This window comes from Saccostrea echinata, unplaced genomic scaffold (assembly GCF_033153115.1).
Source record: "Saccostrea echinata isolate AGI-Se365-2 ecotype Australia unplaced genomic scaffold, CSIRO_AGI_Sech_v1 ptg000029l, whole genome shotgun sequence".
In the NCBI taxonomy this organism is placed as follows: Eukaryota; Metazoa; Mollusca; class Bivalvia; order Ostreida; family Ostreidae; genus Saccostrea; species Saccostrea echinata.
This window is the reverse complement of record NW_026889778.1, coordinates 37,816,774-37,838,639: the sequence shown is the minus strand read 5'-3', so window position 1 is coordinate 37,838,639 and position 21,866 is coordinate 37,816,774. Positions and strand designations below refer to the sequence as shown.

The following is a 21,866-nucleotide window of genomic DNA, read 5'->3' as shown; positions in this document are numbered from 1 at the left end:
TATGTTTACAAATATATTTACAAATGTTTACAAATAATTAAACTTTTTAATACCATTTATTGTAGAGACATAGGACTAAATGCAATGGAGTCTTCAACTTTTGACCTTGAAATTTATATCAAGGTCAGAGGTCAAGGTCATTCAGAGTATGAGAAATTTAGCTCTTTTTATATCTCTTTTGTCTTTTAATATATATAATAAAACTTTGCACTTTTCATATGTCCTTTTAAAGGTATTTCAAAGATTTCATTCTTGTCCCCTAAGATTGACCCGTATAAAAGTTATTGCCCCGTTCAATTTAAACCCTGCTATCGCTACTCCTCTGAAACCGTAAGTAGAAGAGACACCAAACCTTCACTGATGTCTTTAGTTTTACAAGCCAAAACTTCAGTCTATTCAGTGTGAAAGGACCCCCAAGACCCCTTATGTGAGTTATTGCCCTTTTATGTCTTTGCGCTTATCGTTAAACCCTAAAACTTAATTTTAAACGAATAGTCGTATAAACATGGGTAAACTGCAATGTGATCCTTGATCTTTGACCTTGAATATTTTGTCAAGGTAAAAGGTCAAGGTCACTTTAATTTCTTGAAAATTTTATTTTTGCAAACTTTAGTTTCTTTTTTATGAAATATAACTGTAATGAGTTAAATATGAAAAATAACTCATAACTCATTATTATACATGTACTAAGATCATGGTTGTTCTATCATTCGGATCCCCCCCCCCCCCTTTTTGTAATTTTTGCTGCTTCTCCGGGGGCCCAATTGGACTAATAAAATCTTGTAATGTTGAAAATGATGCATAAAACAAATCGCTTTTTTTTTTAAAATAAATAGTACACTTCCTATATATGTTGTTCAATTTTCTTCCTTTCAACCACCACCTTTATAACTCCATTAAATTTTATCACTTCATATGACGTAGTGAAAAACTTTGAACGAATAATAAAAATTCAACGTGGCTAAATTTATTCATTTTACTTAATATAAGGATATATCGAGACATCATGAGCGGTTGATAATGTTGATATAAACGTTGGGGCTGCTCTGCATTTGTCGCCCTTAACGATATACCAGATAATTATAGCGATGATTTAATAATATCAAGTATTAATGCAATAATTTCCTGCATTATGCGTTGCATTTGCAATGATATTTCTATCATTAAGCGGCGTTGTATCATTGGCGGTTGCTACATATCAAGTATTATAGCTAGACATTTTTTTCTTGTGAAAATAATGACACAAAAATTTTCCAAGTTCTAACACGTCAGCATCAATAGGAATACGGAAGGGGGAATTTGAAAATAAATAAATGTAAACTGTGTTCTCCAGGTGATTTACAACTCTCCATTCCAGTCCTAAAGTAAAGAAGCGCTCAAATATAAATGAAGTGAATTTGTCCCACTTGGTATTACATCCTACTTGCGAGAACATGTATACAAATGGCGCTCTATTCGACACGCCGCTTTGATACACTTTTTTGTTCATACTATAACCGAGTATGCTTGCATACTATTATAATATTACTAATATTATATAAATAGTGCACGTTTTTGAGGGTAAAAGTTGAAATTGACACCCCTCGGAAAACCATTTTTAACCGACGCGTCAGCGGAGGATGACAATGGTTTTCCTTGGGGTGTCAATTTCAACTTTACCTTCAAAAACGTGCACTATTTATTTTATTATACTGAATGTCTTATTGATTTCGGATGTCATAAAAAAAAATCAGAGATCGTCGTTAAGTTCACGCTTAGAAAGCTTTCAAACTCCCCGCTTCTATTTTTCTCAATAAGAAAGCTTATGAAAAGATTTACCAACCTCTTTATTGTTTGTTTGCTACTCAAAAAGTCCTTTATCATCTAAAGTTTGCACTCGCAAGGATGTTTCGTCTGTCGTTTGTTGTTTTCAAGTAAGTTACATCGGACGCAAGCTTTTATTGACGTCGTTTATTCGGCTTCTTTCAAACGCACAACTGACGTTTTGAGAATTCTACAGTGAACGCGCATGATTTGAACGCATGTGACATTTCCGTAATGTTACCCGTTGTCAAGTGCGTTGCTAACGCTGAGGGTAACATTACGGATTGTTAAATGCGTCTAAACCAATCAGATTTCAGTATTTAACATGAAAGTATAATAAGACTAATTATGATCTTGCTGTTCAGAATAGAAAATTGTTAAAGGCTTTTCCCAGATACCGTAAATTCCCTTTCAAAACCCTTATTGTGCTTTTAAGAACCCTACCCGTAAATTTCACGAAATATATGAGTTTTCAAGTGGACAGAAAGACCTGACGGATGCCAGACAAAATGTGATAGGAAAACCTTTCTTTATTACCCAGTGGTACATGTATACATGTATCTGGTTTTATTTTTCTATGTTAATAAGGAAACACAAGAAGTCTGAGCCAATACTCACTAGAAATACCCCCGCTCTGATGTGAATGTGCGCTGTTACAACGCTAAATGTAATAACAACGCAAAATGTAATAAACTGGAATCATTACATTTTGCGCTATTACATTTTGCGTCGAGATCAACGCAGAATGTAATAACACAAAATGTAATAACACGATTTTTGGATTAATACATTTTGCGTTATCAAATTTTGCGTTGGGATTAACGCCAAATGTAATAATGTACTTTTTGGTTGTTACATTTTGCGTTTACTTACTTAATTTTTGCGTTCAGGACAACGCAAAATGTAATACAACAAAATGTAATAAAACAAAATATTTTTTTTGTATTGTGTTCAACGCGAAACATCACAAAACTGATTAAAACATATAACAATGGGGAAACTCGCTTCACTAGATAGACATATCTATGACTATGAGACAAAGTTTAACGTTTCGGCTTTTACGGACATTACTAAATCTAATTGTTTATTTTTTTAATGCTGTTTCTAACTTTCGTATTGAATACTTATAAACCATTAACTAAACTTTGATTGACATGTCTTTTTATAAATTAGTCTGTATTATATATCCATCACTGACATTAATTACCGAAGATTGACCATAGGTCCATTAAAAACTCTTGATATGCATGTACGACGTGCATGTGTACATTGGTTAGAAAATTAGAAATGCATGTGTGTGTGTGTCTAGCGAGGAGAAAAGGGGGGGGGGGTTACTCGTATGTTGATCATTGTATTTTTATGTGCATGCAAAAACTATCCATTTTCTCGTTGAAGAGAGAAAGAGAAAGAGAATTCTATTTTTGCTTGTCTGCAATGCACATGATTTGTGAAACAGTATGAAATCTTAATTGTCAAGAAACCCCCTTCCCGCTATATCTACACCTGCCAGTAAAAATAGATTTCTTTTCTAAATTTCACGCATGTGCCTATCGACGTAAAATGTAATAAAGCAAAATGCCGGTTTATTGCATTCTGCGTTGTTATTACATTTCCCGTTGTAACAATGCGCCCTCACGTGAACTGCGATGAGTAGTTCCTGAAAAAACTGCGATGGAAATTTGAAGTATCTGCAAAGAGTAGTTGCTGATAAAACTGTGACGAAAATTTGTTACGTACAGCTAGACACACGCACACAGATACACAAGGGTAAAGCAGTATACCACACTCTCCTTCGGAGCGGGGGTATAAAAATTCAACAATTTGTACCTCACAGTTTTAAATATGCATTTCATCATATGTTTTACAGAAAAATTGTTTGTGGCAATTGACAAATAACGCAACTTAAACTGTAAAACAAAATACAAGAAAGGATATTCATTTGCAGGATTTACATTTTATTCCAACATCTACAGGATGAAACATTTACACTCCACATTCAATACACTAAATAAAGCATGAAATTCATCTCCATGACAACAGCACAATTATAGTCTATCATCTGTCCTAGTAATAGTTCAGAATATTTAGAAATTGAAACATTCATTTTTTGTCAATTATCAAAATTCAAATTCAATACATCAATAAATTATAAAATCTGCCAAACAGCACATAGTGGTATTGCAAAATTACTTCAAAAGAAAACTCCATTACAAATTAACTGCTTATATCATTTAAAGAAAAGAAAAAAAAAATCCATTTTTAATTATGTCTAAACAATTTTTTTCTAGATTCGATTTGTCTGAATCCACATGAAATTGTAATCATTTGATATTCAAGAACAAACTGTATGATGGATAAGCTAGCACTCAACTTTTGAGGGATTAAAAAAGGAGTAAAACATGATCAAGTCCAAAATAAAATTCTACAAAAATATGATGAACCGTGACCCATGGGCCACAATGCTCACCTGAGTCACCCTGACCTTGGCCTTGCTGTCCCTTTGAAGAATTTTTAAAAGATATTTCCCCCCTTTTTTCCAATAATAATTTTTTACCCAAGATTGTGGACACATCCCCCCCCCCCCCAACCCCAAGTAGCTATTAATTCCTCATATATCCCTCTGTAATATATTCCGTATATATTTGAACAACCATGAATCTGCATTACGTCACATAAATTCCATCTTTTCAGGTCCCCAGGGTTCTTAAAATTTTTAAGAGAAGCATCCATACTTTTGCCTTTTTATTGATTATCTCTCTTTGGAGTGGGGTATGACCCTTCATTTGAAAAAAAAAATTAAATCCCCTTCACCCCAAAAACTTTGTGCCAAGTTTGATTGAAATTGGCCCAGTGGTTCTGGAAAAGATAAAAGTTTATGATGACAATGCCAATGCCGACAATGACAAACAATGGACAAACTATGATCAGAAAAGCTCACTTGAGCCTTTGGCTCAGGTAAACTAAAAAGTCAATGTGTACCAATAGCCCCCAAAGTTTTTGTTTTTAAGATTAATGTGTCAATACATAGATTATGGATTACAACAAGCGAGTTTTGAACCCATTACCTATGGTTTAAAAGCCATTTCTTTGGATAACTGAACTAATAACGTGGACAATTAATCAAACTAGACATTTTGCAGGACATGATTACACCATTAATTCTTTGGCATCTATGTCCAAGTAGTTTATTTATTTTCTTCCTGAAAAGTTACTCTAAATTACCAATTTACTTGATTCAAGCATGACAAATGTTAAGTATCATACAATTTACTTACTCATTCTGGTAACACAATAACTGTGGCTATTCATGATTTATTTTAACCAAAAAACACTTTATTTAACATAAAACTACCTGGACACAATGCAAGTTAAATTTTAAAGAATACTCCGTTATTCTAATTAAGAAAATATTTGTAGTGCTCCTAAACATAAAAATTCGCCAAATATATGATATTTGACAATAAATGATAGATCATGGGAAAATATGGCATAAAGTGCAAATGTAAATATTGTAAATCACTTTTTACTTGTGAGAACTTTATTTTGGCATAATTACCCGAGATGGTCTGCTCAAGAAAATGTCATTCTTGTATACATTTTTATTACTATAGATTATATATAACAATTCCCAGAATTTGTCAGAATTTTGTCTCACTTATAAATACCAAATACCAATCTCAGGAAAACAGGTGTCGCATAATTTAGAATTCTTTGAGCAAAACTGGTCAGGTTAAGGAGAAATGTGTTCATTGTTCAATACAATTCTTCCTACCAATACGAGCGGGGGTGGGGGTGGGGTTTTTATGCAAAATTCAATATCAAAATGGCTTTGAATGATGTATTTATAATATTTTCTCTGTTGAACACATACATCCAACTGCAATTCAAACAAAAAACTAATAATTTGAAAAAAAATCTCTTGGAATGGCAGTGAAAGACAATAATTTTGTCTTGATTTCATATCAAGTGAAATTATGGTAAATTGAGAAAGCCTTGTAACATTCTAAATTCACTTCAAAATGTGTTCTAATAATGAACAAAAAAGCACTGCAACAACTACTAAATTTTAACAACATACATATATAAACAATCTAATAGAAGCTCTTTCATTCATGGAATATATGGAACAAGAAAATTATTTTCAATAACATTCAAACTGTTCCATTTTTCAAAGGGGTGTGACTAAATACATTCATATGATATAAAATAAAATTATTGAAAAATACATCAACCTCAGACATTTCTAAAACAGATCCAATCATGCCTACGATGGCACATACACACATATATCATGAAAACTAAAACACATTTATGATTTCAATAAATAAGTGGTTTCTCATATACATAAAGATATATAGCACACAACTAAAGAGGTTTTCAAAAATTCAATATAACTGGTTGCCAGTGTATGCACATACTAACATTTTACATCAATATTTGATGATAACATCATCAAGCCAACCGCAGACGATGACGGAATCACAGATAATTAGGAGTACAGCTCAAAGGTTGCAGCTGAACAGCTGAATAGGTCAAATGTAGCAGTTTTCTAATTTGCATTTTGTCAATCACCATTTACCATGACTGATCGCTTGTCTCTGTGCTTGGAGCGGGCTTTGGTGAGAGCTTTAAAGGCAGCAGCATTGTAATGAGTCTGATAAAAAAGGCAAAAATAATTATCTTCCACTTTGAACTTCTGTGCATAAAGAATTCGGAAACAAAAAAAAATCAGAAATGTTTTCTTTTTTCCCCCAAAAATTTATCAAAATCAGGTGAATTTCATACAGTACTTATACAAAAAGCTAAGGCATGAAATAAAAGTTTGTGGTATAAATGACCACAAAGTTGAACATTTCAAATTTCACTTTTTTGTATGTTTCATGAATTTCTACAACCACAAGTCTTTGGACTAAATTAATTGTTTTCCAAATTGAATATACATCTACACTAAAAGTGCATGTATCCAACATGTGAAAGTATACTTTTAAGTTGAAGTGTAGAGAAATACTTACTCTCTCCCATTTAGTAATTTTTTGAACTGGTTTAGTGCCAACAGGTATGGGTGCCCCTAGTCCAAATACTTCCCTTACTACAATGTTATCCTGAAAGAGGCCATGTAATTTAGTTTCTGAGAGCTTGCACAGAATTTTTCTTTGAATGATTCCTATGTAAAATCATATCAGTTATATGGTATGTAAATTCAAGCAATGCCAAAGGGGCATAATCCTTATACATTCTTTTCTTCCTATTTATATTTTTAAAATAAATTTATTTTTTATTAAATCTCATATAATTTGTCTTATTCTGTTCTTTCTTGAACTCAAATATATATCTACATATGCTCCAGCATGAGTGTAAAAATACTTTTTTAATAAAAGTACAAGAAAATTAATGAATCTACAATTTTACATCAAGTCAATTGCTTTATAACTCCTTGAACATTACCATGTCCTGGTAAAGACTAAAATAAACTCACCTGTAGATGCTGATAAACTCCAGATCCCAGAACTAAACAGAAGGCATCATACTGCTTCTTCCTGGTCCAGGAATCAATCACCACAGACTCGGTTCCAAATTTTATTGTTAGGTCTGGTACATCCCCTTCCTGTAGACAAAGAACATTGGTTTTTATTTTTAATAGAAATCCTGTGAAAACTTATTTCATTACCTACACATATGACAGGTCATAAGTGATACATGTACATGTGTGACTTTGTGAAACTTATTTGAAATAAAAACTCCATACTGATCGTACTATGTACTACCTTTTAGAAACAAATCCACTTAAAAACAATACATGCAAAACAGAGAATTTTTCTATGATTTTTTTTTTGAAGTTGTCTCGACTTCCTTGTGTAATAAATCTAAAGTATATACCACTGACCTCTACTGCCCTTAGGACATCTCTAAAGCTTGACCTCTGCTGGCGCCTGTCCTTTTTGGCACGGTATTTGTTGGAATCTGTGGCGAGCTTCTTCAATGTCTCACATAAATTGTCAATATCCTTTCCTTCAAAGTCCTTCAAGTGAGAACAAATAAGTGGTTTATTATAGCAATATTTAACATTCCTAAGGTAAAATGGGTGTTACTGTAGTGGTGGGCAATCAGAAAAAAGATATTAATCGATGATTGGATGAATCCAAGATACACTTCTGATTGATTAATAGAATTCTCAAAATAATCTATATTTATTTAATGAGAAATAAATCTATATTTACTATGATTTACACTAAATTAAAAATAAAAACGTTTTTAAAAATGTGCTACGTATTGCATGAAACCTATAACGACAATAACTATATATTTGCTACAGTCAGCGTCTTTCTGTAACATTTTTTTCTAACATTGTATTCCCTCATTGTTGAAACCAAAACACAATCAATCATATTAAAATTCAAACAGAGGTTGATATTCAAATGTAAATTTATATTTTAAATACAATTGATTTTGGGACTCTAAGTACAATAAATCTTGATCGTTGTTTATCTCGCATTTGCTACAGACTGTTGTGACATATCTAATGTCTGTTAGGATGCAGGTTTATCATTTATCTTGCTAAAACGAATAAAGTCTCATGCTTTTAATTTTATTTTCTGTGGAAAAGGACAGATCCGTCATTTCTGACTTTCAATACTGTTTTATCCTATTTGGACAAACTATTTTCTTCAGCCACTTGTTGTTGTTGTAACATTGTTAGCTTGCAGTAAAAAAGGTAAGGTTACTTCGTACAATGAAAAATTACCAATACTGGCAATTTTTAATGGTGAAAATAATTTCAACTAGAAATCTGACCAGTCAGCAAGGGCCCCGCCGAGGGGTAGAAATCACAGGCACTTGTTTCGGTAATAAATTTTTAACCCATAGTATAGTAATAACACAAGGTATCTAACTCCGAATTACACGGAGTACCCCCCTCCCCCAGAATCGCACTCATTTACACTTTCAGAGGAAATACACTGACAAACTGTTTATACCTATGTTTTCTACGATAATTTATCTACACAACCATATATGGCATGCTTGTCTTTATTTTCTTTACTCTCCGTAAATAGCGTCAAAACTCTGCTCGCCATGTAGAAAAGTCGAATTCAACCATGAAATGGTATGTGCTAATCCCGCACAGAGAACAAAATTAAACCAGAAGTCTCTGATGAGACTGTAGCTCTACTGGTCTGTTTGTATAACAAAAGAAAAGTAGCACTTGGATTTGAAACATTGCAACATGCAACAATGAATAGAATTATGTATCTTAATGTAGTCTACTTCTGTGCCAAGTTATATTGAAATCCAATAAAAACTGTAGGAGGAGTAGCGTTTTGAAAGTATTTTACGGAAATTTCTATTTTTAGTAACCATGACAACACCACTCACCCAAATAAAAAAAACAGAAATACATATTATGTATCGTAGTGTATTCTAACTGTGTGCCAAATTAGATTGAAATCAGACCAAAATTGTAGGAGGAGTAACGTTTAATGGGAATTTCACAAAAATTTCTATTTTAAGTAACCATGGCAACACTGTCCATCGAATTCAAAAACCAATGTAATAAATTATGTATCTTAGTATAGTCTTCTTGTATGCCTAATTATATTAGAAGCAGACTAAAACTGAAGCAGGAGTAGTGTTTAAAAGGAATTTCACAGAAATTTCTATTTTTAGTAACCATGGCAACACCGTCCATTGAATTCAAAAACCGATGCACTAAATTATGTATCTTAGTATAGTCTTCTTGTATGCCTAATTATATTGAAATCGGACCAAAACTGTAGGAGGAGTAGCATTTTAAAGGAATTTCACAGAAATTTCTATTTTTAGTAACCATGGCAACACTGTCCAACGAAATCAAAAACCGATGCACTAAATTATGTATCTTAGTGTTGTCTACTTGTAAGCCAGGTTATATTGAAATCGGACCAAAACTGTAGGAGAAGTAGCGTTTTAAAGGAATTTCACAGAAATTTCTATTTTTAGTAACCATGGCAACACTGTCCAACGAAATCAAAAACCAATGCACTAAATTATGTATCTTAGTGTTGTCTACTTGTAAGCCAGGTTATATTGAAATCAGACCAAAACTGTAGGAGAAGTAGCGTTTTAAAGGAATTTCACAGAAATTTCTATTTTTAGTAACCAAGGCAACACCGTCCATCGAAATCAAAAACCGATGCACTAAATTATGTATCTTAGTGTAGTCTACTTGTGTGCCAAGTTATATTGAAATCGGACCAAAACTGTAGGAGGAGTAGCGTTTTAAAGGAATTTCACAGAAATTCCTATTTTTAGTAACCATGGCAACACCGTCCATCGAAATCAAAAACCGATGCACTAAATTATGTATCTTAGTGTAGTCTACTTGTGTGCCAAGTTATATTGAAATCGGACCAAAACTGTAGGAGGAGTAGCGTTTTAAAGGAATTTCACAGAAATTTCTATTTTTAGTAACCATGGCAACACCGTCCATCGAAATCAAAAACCGATGCACTAAATTATGTATCTTAGTGTAGTCTACTTGTGTGCCAAGTTATATTGAAATTGGACCAAAACTGTAGGAGGAGTAGCGTTTTGAAAAATTGTTTACAGACAGACGGACAGACAGACAGACAGACAGACAGACAGACGGACGGACGCCGGACACCTTACTATCGCATAAGCTCTTCTGGTCTCTGACCAGTAGAGCTAAAAATGAGTGAGTTTAAAAATTCAATTCCAGTGTTTAAATATTGCATGAGTAAATAGAACTTGTTTACGTCTGATTTTCCCTGAAAACATTACGATGTTTATCCGATGTAATTCTAGAAACAGATTTTTAGCCAATCAAAATCTCTGTGCGGGATTAGCACATACCATTTCATGGTTGAATTCGACTTTTCCACACGGCGAGCAGAGTTTTGACGCTGTTTACGGAGACTAAAGAAAATAAAGACAAGCATGCCATATATGGTTGTGTAGATAAATTATCGTAGAAAACATAGGTATAAACAGTTCGTCAGTGTATTTCCTCTGAAAGTGTAAATGAGTGCGATTCTGGGGGAGGGGGGTACTCCATGTAATTCGGAGTTAGATACCTTGTGTTATTACTATACTATGGGTTAAAAATTTATTACCGAAACAAGTGCCTGTGGTAGAAATTATAAGGGTGTAGATTACGGGATGAGAATTTTACTTGATTACAAAAATTTAAAAATATATAAAGAAGAATAAGCAACAGCAACTGCTAAATATTCCTTCAACCTGTAAATAGTATCCTTGTATTTACATAAGGCAGTAAAAACATCATATCTATAATAGGGCTGTCACGGTTCCAAAATTTTTCGGGTCGGGTCGGTTCTGTAAATTTTCGGTTCGGTTCCGGGTTTTTCGGGTCGGGTATTTACATCTATTTTAAAACTTAATTTCATGAATTTAACTTGAAAAATCTTTATTTGTTACATTAAATTTACATTGAAAACAAGTCTTAACCATGCGAACGTCTAGACATCGGTGACTTGGCCTACTATTAGCCACAACCTGACCATTCCTGCTCGTTTTGATAATTATCTAATACTTCCGTGACAAGTGTTTTGTCATGGAATGAAGTCGCTTTTAGTTGTGATGTTTATTTATCACTGTTATCGTTATCATTCCTTTGATTTCGTCACCATTTTCTGTATTGAACAGACTCTAATATATAAACCAGACCCGAACCGAAATCCGGAAAAATGGAACCGGAACCGAACCGAACAACTTGGACCGCGGTTCTCGGTTATTTCGGGTACTCATGACAGCCCTAATCTATAATAACTCAATTAAATGTATATTTAAAGAAGAATGAAGCATGTGTTTTCTAAAATGCCAGTCTTCAGTGAATGCAAATATCACCCAGGCTTGACCTTAACTTCAAAACAAACATCAGTAACTGTTGCAGACAAAGGTGTTAATTAATCTTAAAGTGACAGAAACACAACCCTCTAAACTTTTCTGGGACCAGTAAGATACTTAATCCCAGGGGATTAATTATACTGCTCTCTCAACCTTTTCTTCTAAATTTACAACAAGAACTTTTTCAGCAATGATAGAATGAGGTTATTATCTGATTACCTCTTAAAATAAATAGTATTCTTGAATTTACATAAGGCAGAAAAAAGGAAAAAAAAGAAAATAATTATAAAAAAGATATCTTTATCTATATCCTGTTTTTAGAATTCAATAAAATCATAAATAACTCATTGTGTATTTTACCAAAATAAAGTATGAACATTATTTAAATCCACGTATCAGAGAATGTAAACATCATTCAGAATTGACCTTAACTTCAAAACCAGAAGTCTCTGATGAGACTGTAGCTCTACTGGTCTGTTTGTATAACAAAAGAAAAGTAGCACTTGGATTTGAAACATTGCAACATGCAACAATAATTAGAATTATGTATCTTAATGTAGTCTACTTCTGTGCCAAGTTATATTGAAATCAAATGAAAACTGTAGGAGGAGTAGCGTTTTGAAAGTATTTCATGGAAATTTCTATTTTTAGTAACCATGACCATTCACTCAAATAAAAAAACAGAAATACATATTATGTATCGTAGTGTATTCTAACTGTGTGCCAAATCAGATTGAAATCAGACCAAAATTGTAGGAGAAGTAACGTTTAATGGGAATTTCACAAAAATTTCTATTTTAAGTAACCATGGCAACACTCTTCATCGAATTCAAAAACCAATGCAATAAATTATGTATCTTAGTATAGTCTTCTTGTATGCCTAATTATATTAGAAGTAGACTAAAACTGTAGCAGGAGTAGTCTTTTAAAGGAATTTCACAGAAATTTCTATTTTTAGTAACCATGGCAACACCGTCCATTGAATTCAAAAACCAATGCACTAAATTATGTATCTTAGTGTAGTCTACTTGTGTGCCAAGTTATATTGAAATCGGACCAAAACTGTAGGAGGAGTAGCGTTTTAAAGGAATTTCACAGAAATTTCTATTTTTAGTAACCATGGCAACACCGTCCATTGAAATCAAAAACCGATGCACTAAATTATGTATCTTAGTGTTGTCTACTTGTAAGCCAAGTTATATTGAAATCGGACCAAAACTGTAGGAGGAGTAGCGTTTTAAAGGAATTTCACAGAAATTTCTATTTTTAGTAACCATGGCAACACCGTCCATCAAAATCAAAAACCGATGCACTAAATTATGTATCTTAGTGTAGTCTACTCGTGTGCCAAGTTATATTAAAATCGGACCAAAACTGTAGGAGGAGTAGCGTTTTAAAGGAATTTCACAGAAATTTCTATTTTTAGTAACCATGGCAACACCGTCCATCAAAATCAAAAACCGATGCACTAAATTATGTATCTTAGTGTAGTCTACTCGTGTGCCAAGTTATATTGAAATCGGACCAAAACTGTAGGAGGAGTAGCGTTTTAAAGGAATTTCACAGAAATTTCTATTTTTAGTAACCATGGCAACACCGTCCATCAAAATCAAAAACCGATGCACTAAATTATGTATCTTAGTGTAGTCTACTTGTGTGCCAAGTTATATTGAAATCGGACCAAAACTGTAGGAGGAGTAGCGTTTTAAAGGAATTTCACAGAAATTTCTATTTTTAGTAACCATGGCAACACCGTCCATCGAAATCAAAAACCGATGCACTAAATTATGTATCTTAGTATAGTCTACTTGTGTGCCAAGTTATATTGAAATCGGACCAAAACTGAAGGAGGAGTAGCGTTTTGAAAAATTGTTTACAGACAGACGGACAGACAGACAGACAGACAGACAGACAGACAGACAGACGGACGGACGACGGACACCTTACTATCGCATAAGCTCTTCTGGTCTCTGACCAGTAGAGCTAACAAACTTCATTTGCAGACAGAGGTGTTAATTAATCTCAATGTGACAGATAAAGATAAATGCTTTGGATTTTCTTGAAGAGAAAAGTTAATTAATCCCAAGAGACTCATTGCAGCCTTTCATAGTTTACAATAGGAAAATTCTCAGCAGTTATCTCTCTTTGCTGATTCACTCTTATATAAAGTTAAGGAATCTACCCCACCACCCCAGCTCCAAACCGGATGACATAGAGAACCAAACTTAGCATCAAAATATGTCTTACTGCCTATTCAACCAACATACCAAATTTGAACTTAATTGGTCAACCCTAAAAAAAGTTATTAGAAAAAAACAGAAAATTTGTGGACGGAAGAATGACAGACGGACAGACAGACGGACAGACAGACAGAGTGATTACTATAGGGCACCCGCAAATCCTTGTGGGGCCCTAATTATTCACATTGTTTAATTTATGACAACCGCTAACCAAAAGTCAGTGACAATTGCTACATCAGTGGTAGTTAACTTTCAATTACAATTTAATTATTAGCATTTCTTAACAACAATGGAAGAAAACTTTCAGTGTACATGTATTACTTGTCTCTTTGAATTTCTTAACCCATAAGACAACTACTGATATCAAATGAAGTCCAAAATTGTTTGGCATATTTTCAGAAATTATTTTAAGAGTAATCCACTTCCTGTTTTGATCTTCTAATCTGGCCCAACATTTGTAATGCTTATATCAGGTTAATGGAGCATATGAATCACATGCTACAGTTGTATACACATGACCTGGTAACATTTTATAACCCATGCAAGTAACAATTATATTCATACCCACACAATCTAAAAAGTGTAAATCGAAGTGTGACACATGATATTATTGTTAACACTTTAGTGTAAGCCTTAATTTATACTCATCAAGGGATTTTAAAAGAAGTCCTACAAGATTCTGTTTTTAATATCTCTATCTGTTTTTATCCATTAGTAGTCATGACGATATTCATGTATAAATCATTGTCATATCATCTTTTTTATATTACAATGTAGGTCATCATCATTATGATACGATTGTGGAAAAATTTAGTTTTTCGACAATAATACTGTATTAACTGAATTATGATTTTTAGACTTCTATTTATTTCTGTTGTGCACTCTTATACACAGAACAATACATAAACAGAATGAAAGAGCCCAAAAATAAGCTCTCATTCAAAAGGCATCTCATAACACCCCTAACATCACACTATGCATCTCCTCCCAGTCATTAGCTAAGAGTCGGAATGTTCCATTATCATATACATGTATACATATAGAAATGCCCAATGAACTTTTCATGCAGAGATTTCAAATAGAGTTTATAACTTTACAATACTTTACAATATACATGTGAACGGAACACAGTTGAACGTCAGTATCTCAACCAATGATATCACAAATACTGTGGACGTGTTTAAGTGAGTTTAAAGTGCCAACCACTTTTTTGTTTACTGTATTTTAACCTCATCATCTCGATCCTTTGATATCCCTAAATCTTCTTTTTATTCCCATTAAGTTTGAGATAACACAGTTTGACTGTAATAATTTTTTTTTAATTTACCTCATCTTCCTCCCTAGCCAGTTCATACAGCAGAGCAAGGGTTTCACCCGCTTCAATCCTCAGTTCTACATCTGAACTATGTAGAAGGTCTGGCAGGTGATCTATGTGTCTGAAAAGAAAGAGGGGGTAAATTGAAGTATTAGAACACGTAATTAAGTAACAAGGTATGTCCTGTCTAGACACTGGTTTCAAAATGCAAGGGAAAGAGTACAACTCTTAATATTGTAAAATCATCAATTTTCGAAGGGCTATAATTTTGTTCTTTTTTGTGGTATGAACAGACCCAAAAATTCATGTCCTCCGCAAATTGTTAAAATTTAATTAAAGACTTTACAGGAAATCAATATGCCACAAGATAAGAGAGGAACTGTTGAAATACAAGCACCATTCTTGTTAGTTGAGAACAGTAACCAACACAGAGAAATTCTGAGGATTGTAAAACTACTCAAGAATGCAAAGATACACATTTGTTCTTTGGCTCATTTTTATATGGATTACTAACGATTTAATTTCTAAAATAAACATTTTATTTCAATATGATTTGTGTTCAGAAGTGGTACACCAAAGACCAATACACAACAAACAGTAAAGAATTCCTTTCCTTTGTATCATAAAATACAAACCTGACACTCAAAAGTAAATAATCACAGAATTACTTACTTTCCTAGACACTTCATAACAAGGAAAGACGGGGCTATAGAGAGCAGGAGGCTCCACCCAGAGAGAGCACTGGCATGTAGATGTGTGGTGTCTGGTGTGTGGGACGGGATGGATTTATCTCCCTTTCTGTATGAGGTCTTGAAAATACCTTCCAAAGCATCCAGCACCTTGACTACAATCTGTGTAGGAGTCAATAATGAAAATGTATTAAATCACTCTTCCTACTTTTTTCATTTAACACTTTTCTATCTTTCCATGCTCGTGATTAAAAGAGTAGCTTTAGATATTGAAAATGATGTTTTTCACTTTGATATATACCGTAAACATGGTCGTATTGATGTGTGAAAAGTTTGACAGTTTCCCTTTTAAAGGAAGTCTGAGAGTGAAAATTTTTGACAGTCTACCAGTATTTAATATCCATCTTACACGATGACAATAAATTTGACAACTGGAAATATAGAAAGAAATCATTTTCCTACAATATGTGCATGTAACTTTGTTAACATTTTCCCAGCAGAGCAAAATTGAACTGTAACAAAAGTACCTAAAATCATATCATCTCCATTACTATTACATGTTACCAAAATTAATGTGTAGCAGACTGACACACATTTTGGTACTTACATCAATGTCTGTGCAGGACACAAAGTTACACACAGCCAATCCAATGGCACACTGAAAAATCAATAATTATAAATAATACACAAAATAAACAATATTGATAGTACTTTTTCTTTCTCCATCTATGGTCTACCACTCCCTAGACACACACCTGTGACCTAGCCTTGAGGGCTACAGAGTTATCTGTCATTGCAGTCAGTAACTGGGGCTGTATTTCATTGAAGATGTCCTCGGCCTCTAGCCCCATCTGAATACACAGTAGACTCAGGCACCGAGCAGCAAGCACTTGCTCGTCTCCCTTCCCTTTCTTCAGACACTTCAACAGGTAATCAGTCAAGGTAACCTTCCTGTAAACAGAGAAACAGTTAGAGTAACCTTCCTGTAAACAGAGAACAATGGTACTCACTTCAACCTTTTCTCAATCAACAGGGTTTATCAATAAGCATGTACGGTAAAACTTATCTAATCCAGACACCACTGATTCAAAAGAAATTGGTTGGATTAGACAACATTATGGATTAAACAACATTTTAAACAAATAAATTGATTGAAGGGGACTTAAAAGTTTAAATCATATTAAGCAAGATTTTGGATTACACAACATCCAGATTAGACAAGTTTTACTGTAATTGTATTTCATTCAAGCACCTATCAGAATTTTTTCTTAATTCCTTTTTTTTTTTAAATAATTATTTCTTTTTTTTATGTAATTAATGTTCATTCGGAGCAGTTCACATAATAATATAAACAATTTTTATCTACAGCTGACTTACTAGCAAATTATAAAGCACTGAAGGATTCAGAGAAGTTTTATTTCAATTTTCAAATATCTAGTTGATTTGAGATACATAATAAGAAATTTTCCTTGTTTACAAATATTCATGCAAACTGATTTTCTATAACAGAATACCTCTCTAGGAGGAAGTCCATTATGTACTTCTTTGATAAAGCCTTCATCACTCCATCTAAAGCAGTCTTCCTGGTCTGTGCACTGCAAAGAAAGAGCAAATTAGAAACATGAGACTTTTTTTTACCTTTTAATTTTTTTTTTTTTTTTTTTTGGAACAGTTGATGCAAAATGATAAAATTCGGGCAGAAGAAACTGATTATTTGATTGGTTGAATAAACTGATCTCATTATAATATTGTAGCGATGAATAATAAGACTTTTCTTGAAAATAAGAAAATTCTAATTATGTGTCAACTCCTATAGGATTAGTTATATGTAACAAAAAAATTCATCAAACTAAGAAATGTTAATTAACTTCAATGTTTTGACCATCTCATGAGGACAAAATATTAAACTGAAACACATTTGTATAGCATAATGAATCAGTCTGCATTCAGTTGGGAAATATCTTTAAAATGAAAGTGTAGATAGGCAATTTTGTTGTTGCCAGTTGGCTGGATCCTTTCGACATGCTCAAACGGAAGAAATATTAATCCATGCAACAAAACGATACCTTTTCTCGGCAAGTCCATCGATACAATCTTTCAGCTTGTCTTCAAAATTCTCCTGAGCAGAAGATTCATCGGGGCCTGCTCCTTAAAAATAATAAATTTACATCACATCACACAGGAAAACCAAAGATTTGCTCTCATTAACAGAATTTTTAATCTCAAGCATCAATCTGCCTCTGTATTAATTATGTCTCTGAAGATAAAATAGTTTAAAATAAAATGTTGGATAATTTTATCCTCTCGATACAAAAGTCTGTTTTCTTAGTGTTGTGCACTGCAATAGTAACATTATAGTTTTTTTGCATGGTCACTGCCTATTCATTACAATTTTATCAATGGCTTGGACTTCTAGTGACATGCCCATCCTTGCATTACACTGCATTGTTAAACACTTATATCTGCTGTCCAATCCTATTTCCTTTTTGGAAATAATATCTAAATTACAAAGTTTCACAAATGAGTTTGTTATAGGACACTTCACTGCTACTTCGAACTTCTGGGTTTTAATGACAAAAACCTAATGTAAGCCTAAACTCTTGATTGTAGAAAATGCTCTAGGCACCCATTAAACTCTGTAAAATTTATCAAAATTTTTATATGCTGGTACAAAAAATACAGCATATATTACTGTTTGACAATTTTTTAAAATAATATTGTTTACATTTAATTTAGACTCATTTTAAAGATGACCATATGTTACCTTCTTCAGAGAGGCTGCTGTGTCCTTCATCTGACAGAATACTGGCAGTGCTCCAGTTATCAGCTGTTTCTCTGTCATCATCACTGGTAGGCAAGGAATCTAGTGTTGCCTTTGGCTTCAAACCCTTCCCTGTAAACAATAGATACATGTATATATTACCTCCTATCTCTCTAAGTCTTGCTTTAAAAAAAATGGTTTTATAAAGTTGTGTCATTATGAGGGATTGTATATACTACAAGTATATATATCTTTGATTACGTTTACATTTAAACAACTTATCAAGAAAACCAGAGGATTTGATCATAAAATATTTCGAGTAAAAGCAAATTTTATAAGTGCACCATCTGACACAAGGAAATAGTCATTTGTTTTGCTTTCCTGTCAATGACTATAAATATTATTGTTAGTATGAGATTTGAATGATCAATCATACAAAAAAAAAAGTTCTTTTTAGTCATGCTTGTCAAGCATAATTTATTAGAACATTGGGTGTTCATAGATCTGCAACAGGAAAGAAAAAAATATATGGTTGGACTGGGAATCAAACCCAGGACTCCTGCATCAATAGTCAGATGCTCTACCAAGCTTACCAGGCCAATATCCATGGCCTATACCATCACATGCCTCCCTCCTTAATTTGTCTTTGCACTCAAACACATGCCCCTGGCAGGAAATTCAGAGGAGTGGTTAATGGCACCGAATTATGTAACAGGAAAGGAGAAAATGTATAACTGGACCGGGAATCGAACCCCAACCCTTGCTTCACTAGTCAGGTGCTCTACCAACTGAGCTACCCAGGCCCATATCCACCGCCCAAACCATCAAACATACATCAAAATTATGGTTCCATAATGACCATATGGTACATTTAGAGTGAACAAGTAGTACTTCATTACCTTTCTGATAAAGTGTGGGAAAATTTTAGCATTCATCACATTTCATAATAAGTCTTCTCAAAATGAATACCTTAAGGCTAATTTGAATTATCAAAGAGACAGGAGGATACTCCTTTATGCAACAATATTTTTGTATGCGTGTCAAGGTTACGATCATTACGTTTTTCTTCACTGAAAGTAATCTTTAATCGTTAATATATAACATTTAATAAATATTACTTGATGTTTCCAATTCCCCCATTTGTAAATTTTCATCTTATGTTGTTATTTTCGTGAGAAAATCTTTACTACGTATCTCACGTGTGATCAAAGCATGGATAATATCATGGCGCCGGCGCTAACTTACCCTTCTTGTTTTTCTTCGGCATTTTATTATTTCGGTTGATCTATACTTTTATATCTTTTACAATTCCTTAAACACGGACGCCTTCGTATATGAAAATCGGGAAGATACAATTTTATCAAGTTATTAACACTAGAACATTCCATCCGCATGGTCAATCCCGCAAGTTATGGTCGAGTGTGTGTGTGTTGCACAAGGCAATCACTAATGATCTATTTTTAGAATTGAGAGGTGAATGACTGAATTTAGAATTATTAATTTTTTTGAATTGTATTTTATTATCATTTATAGTGATATAATACTAGAGTAATTTTCCTTATCAAATAAAATTTATTTAAGATTTTTTTCCTAAAAAAGTCCGTGTTAATATTGTGCTTGTATGATCATCATGAGCCCGATGTAAATCAAATCTGAAATATTTTGTTAGATCCAAAGATATTCTCTTTGGTTGGACAGAACTAGGAAGAGCTTTCATCTTTTGTGTGATGGCTTTTCTGTGTATATACCGATATCCAAAATATCAAAACTTTTAAAAATTTGGAGCATTTTAAATATTGTTGAATATTAAAAAATATCTATATATTATGTTTTTCGATATAATAACTCTGACCTGAATTATACAGTTTTTGAACTCTGTTTTGCACCTGACTATGTTACAAATCAAACACATGCATGCAGTCATGTTGGTATGTAGTAATTAACTGACACCCGCGTCGCTTAATTGGCACTGAAGATAGCTAGCCAGACTGGCCGGGGTGCATACTTGGGGGGTAATGGCTGGCCATGCCAAGAAATCCCGTCCATTTTTCCACAGCGATGGAGTCAATAAAAGTGTAATTGATGCAAATCACCCACATTCCCCTAACGCTGGCGAGACAATTAACGGCAGCAGATTTGAGGGGGTGGATCCTAAGTTTTCCGTTTTCTTAGTCAAAGAAAAATAAACTTCTACCCCAGGAAGTAGCCTCCTATGCCCTGAAAAAAATAGTTCCTGTCAAAAACCTTTATTTATTTACAAAATATGTAAAATGCACTAGACACAGGTACCAAAATTGTAAAAATAGACTGGAAGGAAATTAAAAAAAAATTCAAAAGGAAAAAATAATAATTTTATATGTATGGAACTACAATTGACTAAGTTTCATTGGTCAATTACCGCTATGATACCTTAATAAGGCGCGAGACTTCCACAACAACCAAGTTCATCGTGCCCGATGTTAATTTATACTAGGAAAAAAATATTTTGATATATAAACACTGAAAAATTTGAAAGGCGTCTAATTTTTACTGAACAATTAATTAGTTCACTACAATTTATTTCATTCTTTTTCATTTTTTTTTTTTTTTTACTTTTTTAACCGCATATGATTTGCATGGAAAATCGCCCCCCCCCCCTAAAAAAAACCAACAGGAAAAAAGGTGCAAAGGCTTCTAAATAGTTAGTATTCTAGCTTTAATTTCAAACCAGTAAAACTTAAGATCCTTCCCTCAAAACTGCTGACATTAATTGCCTCGCACACATCTCCCTGGGGAAAAATCACAGATTAACGCTAATTCCGCTTTTATTGAGTTCGCTCTAAAACTAGAATGCGTACCTTTTCTTGGCATGAAGGAGAAAAACTATTTTATTAGACATATGTCATTTTACATGTAATTAGCACATGATTACCATATTTCAGGATCAAAACTTTTCTCGATCTAACACCACCGACCCTTCCGTTCTAAAAAATGGCCTCATTATATGGTCACTTATATAGTACTTTGGGTATCCCTTTTAATCTTAAACCTTCTGTCACTTACATGAAAATTTTTCACCGGCAGTTATGTTGAAAGCAGGATTATCGATATATATAATATACACTGTAAAAATTGCGTTTAGGAAATAAACACTTCTGTTACATGTTTAGATCTAAACGTGTATAGCATTGTGTTTAACAACTAAACACTTATGTCTT

General features: G+C 33.3%; 1 protein-coding gene across 1 annotated transcript; it reads right to left on the bottom strand.

The window, feature by feature from the left end:
• Nucleotides 1-3,737: 3,737 nt before the first annotated feature.
• Nucleotides 3,738-20,109, bottom strand: LOC133195899 (interferon-related developmental regulator 1-like). Its single transcript, XM_061331877.1, has 12 exons — nt 19,915-20,109; nt 18,673-18,801; nt 17,975-18,056; nt 17,423-17,503; nt 16,664-16,859; nt 16,516-16,566; nt 15,892-16,070; nt 15,232-15,340; nt 7,688-7,822; nt 7,280-7,408; nt 6,816-6,905; nt 3,738-6,457 (listed from the first exon to the last, which is right to left on the bottom strand). Exons 1-12 carry the CDS (start codon nt 19,934-19,936, stop codon nt 6,368-6,370), a joined length of 1,293 nt encoding a protein of 430 aa, XP_061187861.1. The 5' UTR covers nt 19,937-20,109; the 3' UTR covers nt 3,738-6,367.
• Between the last annotated feature and the right edge of the window lie 1,757 nt (nt 20,110-21,866).

Coding starts and splice junctions, on each gene's coding strand:
- LOC133195899 (XM_061331877.1), bottom strand. CDS start 19,936: ATGCCGAAGAAAAACAAGAAGG. Junction 7,409..7,687: donor ATGTCCTAAGGGCAGTAGAG/GTCAGTGGTATA, acceptor CTTTGTCTACAG/GAAGGGGATGTACCAGACCT. Junction 6,906..7,279: donor GAGTTTATCAGCATCTACAG/GTGAGTTTATTT, acceptor GGCCTCTTTCAG/GATAACATTGTAGTAAGGGA.